This window comes from Electrona antarctica (genome assembly GCF_951216825.1).
Source record: "Electrona antarctica genome assembly, chromosome: 15".
NCBI classification, from domain to species: Eukaryota; Metazoa; Chordata; class Actinopteri; order Myctophiformes; family Myctophidae; genus Electrona; species Electrona antarctica.
Genome location: NC_136796.1, coordinates 2,820,499 through 2,834,412, shown reverse-complemented (window position 1 = coordinate 2,834,412; position 13,914 = coordinate 2,820,499). Strand labels below are relative to the sequence as shown.

At 42.1% G+C, this 13,914-nt stretch overlaps 1 protein-coding gene across 1 annotated transcript; it reads right to left on the bottom strand.

Annotated features, from left to right (window-relative positions):
• Nucleotides 1-2,241: 2,241 nt before the first annotated feature.
• On the bottom strand, nt 2,242-7,991 carry LOC306938696 (uncharacterized protein; the record flags this gene model as incomplete). The annotated part of the gene is made up of 7 exons (XM_079522962.1): nt 2,242-2,255; nt 3,424-3,509; nt 3,907-4,020; nt 5,339-5,452; nt 5,864-5,977; nt 7,347-7,460; nt 7,858-7,991. 7 exons carry the CDS (start codon nt 7,989-7,991, stop codon nt 2,242-2,244), a joined length of 690 nt encoding a protein of 229 aa, XP_079379088.1.
• Between the last annotated feature and the right edge of the window lie 5,923 nt (nt 7,992-13,914).

Genomic DNA, 13,914 nt, shown 5'->3' with positions numbered 1-13,914 from the left:
TCTGCTAAATGCTTAAATTGTAATTGTAATTGTATTGTACAGGAGGATTCACATACTTGTCTGGAGGTCCAGGTTCATTACTGAAGTTAGGAGGTTTTCCCTTAGACTTGTCACTCTTCACAGACAGAAGGCTGGGTGTTGGAGACTCTGCTCTGTGGTACAGACTTCTGGAATCATAGAAATGTTTCTAGAATTATCATGTAAATTCACTTGGTTCAATATTTGTTGTTGTAAAGTACCATTTTACATCTACATGGATTAACGTGTTCAGTCACCACAACTGATTTCAGTTATTTGGAAGCACATCACTCACCGAAAATAGCTGATCTACAAGCTTACTGTCCACTGTAGCATGATGTAAGATCTACAAGCTTACTGTCCACTGTAGCATGATGTATAGATCTACAAGCTTACTGTCCCCTGTACCATGATGTAAGATCTACAAGCTTACTGTCCACTGTAGCATGATGTAAGATCTACAAGCTTACTGTCCTCTGTACCATGATGTAAGATCTACAAGCTTACTGTCCACTGTACCATGATGTAAGATCTACAAGCTTACTGTCCACAGTACCATGATGTAAGATCTACAAGCTTACTGTCCACAGTACCATGATGTAAGATCTACAAGCTTACTGTCCTCTGTACCATGATGTAAGATCTACAAGCTTACTGTCCACAGTACCATGATGTAAGATCTACAAGCTTACTGTCCTCTGTACCATGATGTAGGCTCCCAGTTTGATCACAGACATTTGAGGCCGTCACGACAATTAATTATTCATCTGGATCGCTATACTGTCCGTTATGCTTTATATTGTACAGGAGGATTGACATACTGTGTGTGTGGAGGACCAGGTTCATTACTGAAGCTAGGAGGTTCACATTTAGAGCCGTCACTCTTCATAGACACACAGCTGGGTGTTGGAGACTCTGGTCTGTGGTACAGGCTTCTGGAATCATAGAAATGTGTCTATAATTATCATGTGAATGAAGAAGTCAATATATTTGTTGTTTAGGGAGGTCTTAAGTTTAGTTTTTAGTGACATTGAGATGTTGGAGAACCAATTAAGAGGTGCAAGCATAGTCAAAGGGGCATTGCATGAATGAGGGCTCTATAGCAAGAGTTTGAGAGCACTTTTGTTGAAAGAAATTCTGCCCAAAAATCTTTGTTGATAAGGTTTTTATCACACATTGAAAAAGAAAGGAATGTGTGCTTTTCACAAATTGCACCCATGTTCTACCAGTCATAGGCTACCATTGTTATCACATTCTGTAGTTGTCATTCATGAAATTCACATTGTAATGCTATTCAGAAAGTGTGTAGTAAACCAATCATAATAATTATGTTTTCATATTTGTCAACGTGCATGTGCTGTGACAATGTTTTCTCAAATTAAAATGTGATTAGTTTTTTTCAGAATGAGCACACCTGGAGATGAAATGTAAATGTTATTGCATTATATGTTATATCTTATTTAATTTTAATTTTCAAAATTGCATTTTCATTTTAATACAGTATTGTCCACTAATTAGCGGGGCATTTTTTGAAAATTTAAAATCAAATGATATTTTATTTATGGTTTTAATTCCGTCATAGAATGAGCACATCTGTAGATGAAATGTACATGCTATTGCATTTTAGATTTATTTTTGCGTCAAAAAATGCATTCATGACCTGAAGATTAAGAAGCATTTCTCTTATCACCTGAAGTCTGAGATCCACTGGGTTTCCACGTGGATCCCAAAATCCATGATTTATTTATTTATTTTTATTCCATTTTGGGTTGGATATGTGTTTTTTTTAACTCACATCAGCAAAACTATCTGATATACCCATCCCTAGTTGTGTACAGTACTGTGGTGTTGTGTATATTGTAGGAGGATTGACATACTGTGTGTGTGGAGGTCCAGGTTCATTACTGAATTTAGGAGGTTCACATTTAGAGCCGTCACTCTTCATAGACACACAGCTGGGTGTTGGAGACTCTGGTCTGTGGGGAACACTTCTGGAATAACATAAATAGTTCTATTATTATCATTGTGTGAATTCAATTTGTTCAATATTTGTAAGTTCTCAGTCGCCACAACTGATTTCAGTCATTTGACATTGCGCACCGAAATTAGCAGATCTCCAGGCTCAACAGAGATGTGTTGTGAGCCTGTAGATCAGTACGTCACAGATTACTATGAAAACCTGTCTGTCCGTCCGTCCGTCTGTCACGCCACCATATATGGCCATCAGCCCGTTATTCCTTGTGACACATCACACCACCATATATGGTTGACGCTCCATATATGAAGATCACGACACTGGCCTCATCAAAACCTGGATAGCCATACATGGAGAAGGCTGGATCATCACCCAGATCTGCATATATGGAGCCGACCAGCAACTCTACATCTGACCTCAAACCCTTGGGTCTCCATACAGTATGTGGAGCTGACCTGTTCTGACGTTCCATATGTTGATTCTCCCCCACCTGTCCTTCCTCTTCGATGTCTCCCTTTTGACGGATATACAGTAGACTGATACCTGTCTATTCAACAGGCCCGAGAATTTAGGTCCAGCCCTACCTATGGGCCCTCACACACTTCCCCCGCTGCCACCCTTAGATCTCCATATATGGAGCTGACCTGTTCAGACATTCCATATGTTGATCTGACCTCATCAAACCCTGTACACTCAAGACACGCTCCATATATGGCCAGACCTCATCAGTTCTGCTCCCCAGCCTAGATCCAGAGCGAATGTCATTAGCCTCTAGTGGTAGCGGTTTAAATATCCACTCTTAACCGTTTCCGTCCATCCGACGTGTCAGCACGTCCTAGGGGTCCCAATCGACGCGTCCTAAAGACGTGTGAGGACGTCCTAGCGCATCCTCAAGTATACGGGGTGAGATAAGAATATTCTGAATTTTTCCCTTTTTATTTTTTTGTCAGTTCACCTCTCGGCTACTGTATGCTCCGCTCTGTCCCCATGTTAGCTTATCATTGAGTTAGCCGTTAGCGCGGCGGAAAGAATGACTCGTCTCTCCTAATCCAGGGCGCTTTCCGTGGTGTTGAACGGATCGATATACTGGTGCTTAATTTCTGCTCCTCATCCGTCTCTCCCGCAAAATATGAACGCTTTTTGGATCATATATCGTATAAACTAAAACGATCGCAATGTAAGCCAGCTATGTAAAGTTAACTTTTTTTAGTAGATTGTTTCCGGGTCATGGCTTTCCGAGTAAAAGCGGCCATGTTGTTCCGGCACCCCAGAGCTCCTATTTGGAAGGACTTCCGGCACTGATTGTGTTAAGGCTCACAGTTTGCTCACAGACATTCTGCATCGCTATGCTGTCCGTTATGCTTTATATTGTTGTGTATATTGTACGGGAGGATTGACATACTGTGTGTGTGGAGGACCAGGTTCATTACTGAAGCTAGGAGGTTCACATTTAGAGCCGTCACTCTTCATAGACACACAGCTGGGTGTTGGAGACTCTGGTCTGTGGTGAACACTTCTGGAATCATAGAAATGTTAGTGTGAATGAAAAAAGTTAATGGTTTTAAAGATTTTATTTTATTTGTTACATCCACATTTATGTCTAAGGGTAACATGTTTTAGTTTCTTCTCAAGACATATTCAGTACACAATAACGGGTGATAGTTTAAACATGTTGTTGCATACTGTACACATACTGTAAATGCACAGTCAGCTTCTCTACTGAACGTCACACTGATTTGTACAAATTCATTCACAAAAACTGCACACATAGTAACTTACAATATATAGATAAACATTTAATAGGGTTGATAACAACATTATTAGATGCTATGTCTTGTTTTGTAATTCATGTAACATGAGATCATGGGGTTGTGTTATAGTGTTGTATATATTGTACAGGAGGATTGACATACTGTGTGTGTGGAGGTCCAGGTTCATTACTGAAGCTAGGAGGTTCACATTTAGAGCCGTCACTCTTCATAGACACACAGCTGGGTGTTGGAGACTCTGGTCTGTAGTGAACACTTCTGGAATAACATAAATGGTTCTATTATTATCATCGTGTGAATTCAATTTGTTCAATATGTGTAAGTTCTCAGTCGCCACAACTGATTTCAGTCATTTGACATTGCGCACCGAAATTAGCAGATCTCCAGGCTCAACAGAGATGTGTTGTGAGCCTGTAGATCAGTAGGTCACAGATTACTATGAAAACCTGTCTGTCCGTCCGTCTGTCCGTCTGTCACGCCACCATATATGGCCATCAGCCCGTTATTCCTTGTGACACATCACACCACCATAATGACCATATATGGTTGACGCTCCATATATGAAGATCACGACACTGGCCTCATCAAAACCTGGATAGCCATACATGGAGAAGGCTGGATCATCACCTAGATCTGCATATATGGAGCTGACCAGCAACTCTACATCTAACCTCAAACCCTTGGGTCTCCATACAGTATGTGGAGCTGACCTGTTCTGACATTCCATATGTTGATTCTCCCCCACCTGTCCTTCCTCTTCGATGTCTCCCTGTTGACGGATATACAGTAGACTGATACCTGTCTATTCAACAGGCCCGAAAATTTAGGTCCAGCCCTACCTATGGGCCCTCACACACTGTTCCGACATTCCATATGTTGATCTGACCTCATCAAACCCTGTACACTCAAAGACACGCTCCATATATGGCCAGACCTCATCAGTTCTGCTCCCCAGCCTAGATCCAGAGCGAATGTCATTAGCCTCTAGTGGTAGCGGTTTAAATATCCACTCTTAACCGTTTCCGTCCATCCGACGTGTCAGCACGTCCTAGGGGTCCCAATCGACGCGTCCTAAAGACGTGTGAAGATGTCCTAGCGCATCCTCAATGATACAGGGCGAGATAAGAATATTCTGAATTTTTCTCTTTTTTTTATTTGTCAGTTCACCTCTCGGCTACCGTATGCTCCGCTCTGTCCCCATGTTAGCTTATCATTGAGTTAGCCGTTAGCGCGGCGGAAAGAATGACTCGTCTCTCCTAATCCAGGGCGCTTTCCGTGGTGTTGAACGGATCAATATACTGGCGCTTCATTTCTACGCTTTTTGGATCGTATAAACTAAAACGGTCGCAATGTAAGCCAGCTATGTAAAGTTAACTTTTTTTAGTGGATTGTTTCCGGTTCATGGCTTTCCGAGTAAAAGCGGCCATGTTGTTCCGGCACCCCAGAGCTCCTATTTTGAAGGACTTCCGGCACTGATTGTGTTAAGGCTCACAGTTTGCTCACAGACATTCTGCATCGCTATGCTGTCCGTTATGCTTTATATTGTTGTGTATATTGTACGGGAGGATTGACATACTGTGTGTGTGGAGGTCCAGGTTCATTACTGAAGCTAGGAGGTTCACATTTAGAGCCGTCACTCTTCATAGACACACAGCTGGGTGTTGGAGACTCTGGTCTGTGGTGAACACTTCTGGAATCATAGCAATGTTAGTGTGAATGAAAAAGTTAATTGTTTTAAAGATTTTATTTTATTTTATTTATTACGTCCACATTTATGTCTAAGGGTAACATTAGTTAACAGTTTCTTCTCAAGACATACAGTACACAATAACGGGCGATAGTTTAAACATATTGTTGCATACTATACTGTAAATGCACACTGTAAATGCACAGTCAGCTTCTCTACTGAACATCACACTGATTTGTACAAATTCATTCACAAAAACTGCACACAGTAACTTACAATATATAGATAAACATTTAATAGGGTTGATAACAACATTATTAGATGCTATGTCTTGTTTTGTAATTCATGTAACATACATGAGATCATGAGGTTGTGTTATAGTGTTGTATATATTGTATAGGATGATTGACATACTGTGTGTGTGGAGGTCCAGGTTCATTACTGAAGCTAGGAGGTTCACATTTAGAGCCGTCACTCTTCATTGACACACAGCTGGGTGTTGGAGACTCTGGTCTGTAGTGAACACTTCTGGAATAACATAAATGGTTCTATTATTATCATCGTGTGAATTCAATTGGTTCAATATGTGTAAGTTCTCAGTCGCCACAACTGATTTCAGTCATTTGACATTGCGTACCGAAATTAGCAGATCTCCAGGCTCAACAGAGATGTGTTGTGAGCCTGTAGATCAGTACGTCACAGATTACTATGAAAACCTGTCTGTCCGTCCGTCTGTCACGCCACCATATATGGCCATCAGCCCGTTATTCCTTGTGACACATCACACCACCATATATGGTTGACGCTCCATATATGAAGATCACGACACTGGCCTCATCAAAACCTGGATAGCCATACATGGAGAAGGCTGGATCATCACCTAGATCTGCATATATGGAGCCGACCAGCAACTCTACATCTAACCTCAAACCCTTGGGTCTCCATACAGTATGTGGAGCTGACCTGTTCTGACATTCCATATGTTGATTCTCCCCCACCTGTCCTTCCTCTTCGATGTCTCCCTTTTGACGGATATACAGTAGACTGATACCTGTCTATTCAACAGGCCCGAGAATTTAGGTCCAGCCCTACCTATGGGCCCTCACACACTTCCCCCGTTGCCACCCTTAGATCTCCATATATGGAGCTGACCTGTTCAGACATTCCATATGTTGATCTGACCTCATCAAACCCTGTACACTCAAGACACGCTCCATATATGGCCAGACCTCATCAGTTCTGCTCCCCAGCCTAGATCCAGAGCGAATGTCATTAGCCTCTAGTGGTAGCGGTTTAAATATCCACTCTTAACCGTTTCCGTCCATCCGACGTGTCAGCACGTCCTAGGGGTCCCAATCGACGCGTCCTAAAGACGTGTGAGGACGTCCTAGCGCATCCTCAAGTATACGGGGTGAGATAAGAATATTCTGAATTTTTCCCTTTTTATTTTTTTGTCAGTTCACCTCTCGGCTACTGTATGCTCCGCTCTGTCCCCATGTTAGCTTATCATTGAGTTAGCCGTTAGCGCGGCGGAAAGAATGTCTCTCCTAATCCAGGGCGCTTTCCGTGGTGTTGAACGGATCGATATACTGGCGCTTCATTTCTGCTCCTCATCCGTCTCTCCCGCAAAATATGAACGCTTTTTGGATCATATATCGTATAAACTAAAACGGTCGCAATGTAAGCTAGCTATGTAAAGTGAACTTTTTTTAGTAGATTGTTTCCGGGTCATGGCTTTCCGAGTAAAAGCGGCCATGTTGTTCCGGCACCCCAGAGCTCCTATTTTGAAGGACTTCCGGCACTGATTGTGTTAAGGCTCACAGACATTCATCTGCATCGCTATGCTGTCCGTTATGCTTTATATTGTTGTGTATAATGTACGGGAGGATTGACATACTGTGTGTGTGGAGGTCCAGGTTCATTACTGAAGCTAGGAGGTTCACATTTAGAGCCGTCACTCTTCATAGACACACAGCTGGGTGTTGGAGACTCTGGTCTGTGGTGAACACTTCTGGAATCATAGCAATGTTAGTGTGAATTAAAAAGTTAATTGTTTTAAAGATTTTATTTTATTTGTTACATCCACATTTATGTCTAAGGGTAACATGTTTTAGTTTCTTCTCAAGACATATTCAGTACACAATAACGGGTGATAGTTTAAACATATTGTTGCATACTGTACACATACTGTAAATGCACACTGTAAATGCACAGAGTCAGCTTCTCTACTGAACGTCACACTGATTTGTACAAATTCATTCACAAAAACTGCACACATAGTAACTTACAATATATAGATAAACATTGAATAGGGTTGATAACAACATTATTAGATGCTATGTCTTGTTTTTGTAATTCATGATGTTGTGTTATAGTGTTGTATATATTGTATAGGATGATTCACATACTGTGTGTGTGGAGGTCCAGGTTCATTAGTGACGTCAGGAGGTTCATGACTCTTCATAGACACAGATGGAGAGACTGGGCTGTGGATGTGATGTTTGTCAGCTCCCTCCTCCTCTCTCGCCTCACGCTGACTCATCTTTGGATGAAACCTGTCAAGATTACAGTCAAAATAGACAACAATAGTCAATGTTTGCCATATGTGCACGTGTGCACACACACACACACACACACACACACACACACACACACACACACACACACACACACACACACACACACACACAGCCTCAAGCCCTACTGTGCAAACTGTTCGTACAAACTACTGTACGTCACATACAGTATAACTTCCACCCAGCAGCTTGCAGACATAAAGGTCTATCTGGCCTGATAAGAGGAAAAAATAGAGTCCGCAACACTGGTATGAAAAACACAGCTCCACTGGTTTATTGATTCAACGTTTCGATCACTGGGATCTTCTTCAGAGAGATAACACGTTCCTGGAATTAATCTGATTCTGTCATTCACAGCGACTCACAGTTACTCAACAGGTTCTTTCTAGAGGGAATGCGTGACATCATCGTCATACCTTGAAGTGATGCGGGAACGCCTAGTCGCCTACTGAGTGGCAAAATACTCCTTTCTGGCCTTGACAGCCCATACGTCCAAACAGAAAAGTCCTATCTGATTACAGTAGACGCCATTAAACTCACTTTGCCACGTGATTCATTCGGATCCCCATTAGCTGCCACCAAAGTAGCAGCTGCTCTTCCTCGGGTCCACAACAGACATAACAATGCTTATATCACAATACACACACACACACACACACACACACACACACACACTTCAATTTCTTTATTTGAGTCCACATTTATAAAATACATTATCAAGGGCACAAATATTTTCAGTTGCTTCTGATATCCCACGCACTCGAAACATCATGTGCTTTGAGTCCAAACAAGCCCTAAATGTACAGAATATAGGCAACACATGAACTTAATCACAGCCGACATTGGTCACTTCACTGCTTATATCACACACACACACACACACACACACACACACACACACACACACACACACACACACACACACACACACACACACACAGAGAGAGAATGCAGGAACAGACAGAGCAGGTGTGGTGTTATGTTACAACCGGTATCCAAGTTCAATGTAGTCACATTGAACACAAACATCCATACCAGGTGGTACTACAGTACTGAAGAAACTGTTCATTTGAGGGGGGACAGGGGGGGACAGGGGGGACAGGGGGGGACAGGGCCAAATCAGCCATTGGGCCAGGGGCCCTTGGCTCTCAGGGGCACTTCAAGGAAACTGGACCACGCAGTACTGGGTTTGAGGCACTGAAATTGCATGGCCATTGTTTTTGTTAAATTTAGGTCAAAAAGATGATAGAAAGATGAAAGTTTACGCGCACGCGCGCTGTGGGGGCCCACAAAAACATTACCGGCCCAGGGGCCCTCATGGGGGTTAATCCGTCCTTACGACGGGACGGGTTTAGCACCTTATTACTTAACCCATTTTGGGCGGGAACCCCTTTTGGTGTTCTAAACATGTTATAATTTAGCTATTGAAAAATAGCAGCTCATAGCGCGCCACCGAGTGGCACGCTACGTGCTTGTAGGTCTGCTATTTTTGAAAAATCATGAAAATATTTATTTCAGAAAACTGGAGGATTTAGAAGAATTTTTAAAATTTTGAGGTCGGGCCTAAATGGGTGAAATGCCTTGATGTCATATTCCACCATAGGCCTAATATTGCCTATCATTTTGTTATTAAACCCCTCTGGCGTCTCACATTTTGGCCATGGGTGATACAGGCCGACTTGGCATTGTAGCCTAGGCCCCAAGGGGATATTTATCATGTTATTTTAACAGGCTTAAAGGAGCATTCAGTGATTTGGGTGATTTGGAAAACCACCCAGTCCTCCCCGGTAACAAAATGTGCACATGCACGCTCTACATAGGGGGGAAGTGCAACAGGCCAACAGCATGTGCACCAAGGCTCGATCATGATTGGAGGAAGGCCCCTCTCATCCTGATTGGATGAAGGCTTTGCCACCCGCCACCAAAACTGAAACTAGGGTTTTTTGACCCCAGGGGCTCATTGGGGACAGGGAGAAACTCCTTATATGGTCAGCACACTCTATAGTAGGGAGGATTATCCAAAAAAAAAAAGGAAAAAAAAGTGGTATTTGAATGAAGTGAAATCACTGAATATACCTTTAATTAATAACACATCTTGCAGGAAAAGAGACAATGAGAGCTTTACAAGAGAAAGCCAACTATTAGGGTATTTGAACACTGATGCCTGCCAGTCCCAATGTGGGACATGGTCCCAATTTGTGGGGCGCCTGAAAAGTCTTGGAAATGAGGGACTGTCCCACACAAAGACAACTATGGTGAATATAGGTCTGAGACAGACGGCAGCATAAGCTTAGCATCCCGGAATTACAACCATTCCTCCGGATAAAGAACTCAAATATCGTGCTCAAATCTGGTCAAATATTTTTTTCGATTTTGACATTTGTATCTAGATTCGAAAGTTAAAGTTAGACCCGATAAAATACATCTATCATAGTCTTGATCCTATAGTACAGGACAGAAAACGTCCAGCCGTCTAGTAAAAAAATCACACCTGTGTGAACTGAGTGGTGTAAGGTCTTATATAGCCTGATCAGCTGTGGTCTGACGTAATGTCACTGGGTGACCGTATAGCAACCATGCTCATTTTTGGTACGAATAGACAGACAGACAGACAGACAGACAGACAGACAGACAGACAGACAGACATGTAAACTAACAAAGCCAGTCGTAGGAGTGGTTTACACCACTCAAAAACAATGCTATTCTCCTGACGCATCTGCCATAAGTATAGATTACATGAGTGGTTCTCAAACTTTTTCATGACAAGGACCACCAAAATTATCTGAATTTGGCCACGGACCCCCATCTCCAAATACTTTGTTCCAGGGACCCCCAGAAGCAATGTGTGTCCCAAAGTGTGTCCCACTCCCAAACTATTCTCCCTTCTGGCTCCAAAACTATGGAACTATGATTTGATTCATGACCACTATGTATTTGATTCCCATGTTTTGTTCTTGCTTACTGTAAATCACTCTGGATTAAGTGTCTGCTAAATGCCTAAATTGTAAAGAGTGTGTGTGTGTGTGTGTGTGTGTGTGTGTGTGTGTGTGTGTGTGTGTGTGTGTGTGTGCTGAATGCAAAGTGATTAAAAACACTTACCCGATATTAATCTTTAGACTTTAATCCAACGTGGCAAAATGGAGTCCAGAGTGTTCACCTCTCTGTGTTGTTGAGTCAAAATGGTCAACTATGTTTTAACACTCATACAGGAGTAGGGAGTGTAAGAGATAAGAGAGCGGAAACAAGTTTTTCCAGTGTATGCACGCACGCACGCACGCACGCACGCACGCACACACACATGCACGCACACTTAGCATGAGATCAGATCTCGTCGTTGTGTTGTGTAATGTGTAGCCTATATTGTAGGAGTATTGACATACTTTGTATCTGGGAGAGAACTCCAACTCCCAGAGGGCCCTGCAGCGCAGCACACAGTCAGGTGTAGGTGTTTGAGGCAGAGCTGGGAGAGCAACATGGCAGAGCAAACAAATTGATTGATTGAATACTGTATTGGCAGACATGTAAACAGTACAGGGCTGGACCCCAAGGACTGAACGGCAACAAGTAAGACATTATTCTCCCTTTTGGACGTTTTATGTTGCCTCATGTTGCCCTAAACCTAAATACACCTGAGTTCATTATCTGTGGGAAAGTCAAACCTCATTTCATGTGTAACCCTGGATTCAGCCTACTGGTTCTGCACTGCCTCACACTAGCCCGATCTATAGCTCCCATGATGACATTACAATATGTTGTTTCTGTGCATTATATTGATTGATTGACGTTTTTATTTCACAGTATGCAGAATGGGTACATTTCAAACGAAAGCTCAGTCAAAAACAAACTTTGTGGACAATCCATGATAAAGCATTACACTTATTTACAACAGGGCCCACCATTTTCAATTCATCAGAACATTTAGAGACGTACAAATATACACTTCTATTAAAAAAAATCACACCTGTGTGAACTGAGTGGTGCAACTACACATTTATTGTTATAGTTACTGTACATTAGAACCAGGAAAGCATCTGTGTCATAAGTACTCTCCGCATGAGTTGCTATGGTTGCTAACCATAGCAACCATGCTCGTTTTTTTGGTACGAACAAACACGGGTACATGGGTACAAAGCCAGTTGTTGGAGTGGTTTGCACCACTCAAAAATAAAAACAGGAAATCATAAAGTAACAAAGGAAAAGATATGTACAGTATATGGGGAGAAAGGGGTGGGCAGAGTGCTCTTTGAGAGCGGTTTTGAAGGGATTCACATTACACCATACACAACATGTCTGTTGGTAGGGCGTTCCACATTTTACTGGCATAGGAGCGAAATTAATATAATCCCTTGTTTGAGCCGAATTTGGGTGAGGAAATAGTGATCTAATAATGAATCAATGAATAAACATATTTTAGTTAATTAACACATTTAGTAGATGTGTGAATCCAGAGTGATTGACAAAGTCCAAGATGAGAGTCAGTGACATGAAGTCTAGTCAACCAACATGTTCACAGCAGTAGGAGAGCAGAGAGAGTGAATGACATGAAGTCTAGTCAACATGTTCACAGCAGTAGAGCAGAGAGAGTGAATGACATGAAGTCTAGTCAACATGTTCACAGCAGCAGGAGAGCAGAGAGAGTGAATGACATGAAGTCTAGTCAACATGTTCACAGCAGTAGGAGAGCAGAGAGAGTGAATGACATGAAGTCTAGTCAACATGTTCACAGCAGTAGGAGAGCAGAGAGAGTGAATGACATGAAGTCTAGTCAACCAACATGTTCACAGCAGTAGGAGAGCAGAGAGAGTGAATGACATGAAGTCTAGTCAACATGTTCACAGCAGTAGGAGAGCAGAGAGAGTGAATGACATGAAGTCTAGTCAACATGTTCACAGCAGTAGGAGAGCAGAGAGAGTGAATGACATGAAGTCTAGTCAACATGTTGTTCACAGCAGTAGGAGAGCAGAGAGAGTGAATGACATGAAGTCTAGTCAACATGTTCACAGCAGTAGAGCAGAGAGAGTGAATGACATATTTCTAGTCAACATGTTCACAGCAGTAGGAGAGCAGAGAGAGTGAATGACATGAAGTCTAGTCAACAACATGTTCACAGCAGTAGGAGAGCAGAGAGAGTGAATTACATGAAGTCTAGTCAACAACATGTTCACAGCAGTAGGAGAGCAGAGAGAGTGAATTACATGAAGTCTAGTCAACAACATGTTCACAGCAGTAGGAGAGCAGAGAGAGTGAATGACATGAAGTCTAGTCAACATGTTCACAGCAGTAGGAGAGCAGAGAGTGAATGACATGAAGTCTAGTCAACATGTTGTTCACAGCAGTAGGAGAGCAGAGAGAGTGAACACATCAACCCTACATGCAGTCACTATTCTGGACATGATGTCATCATAGATGACATGACAATACACACTAAATAGCAGATCTACAAGCTCACAATCACTGCTCATTTTGTCGACTGAAAGTATGACAGAAGAAATGTCCGTCAAATAATATATTTTTTTCACTGACGAAAACTAAATAAAAACTAAGCTATGCTGACTGGAATTATGATTAAAGATATTGACAATTTCGTCAACAAATAAAAAGTAAAATGTTAGGGTGGAGAAGAGATCCAGTAGAACAAAAAAACAAGTAATTTTTTATGCTCGTTTGTGCACGGGTGCTGTGCTCCGAAAATAGCCGATCTACAAGCTCACAAGGTGTCGCACTGCGACGCGTTGTGAGCTTGTAGATCAGCTATTTTAGGCACACAGCTGAGTATAAATCAGGTATAATGACGCCTTCACGGCCTTCCAAAATGCATTTCAGTCGGAATGCATCTAGACTAAAATCTAGACTAAAACCAAAACATTTCAGAGTGACTAAAACATGACA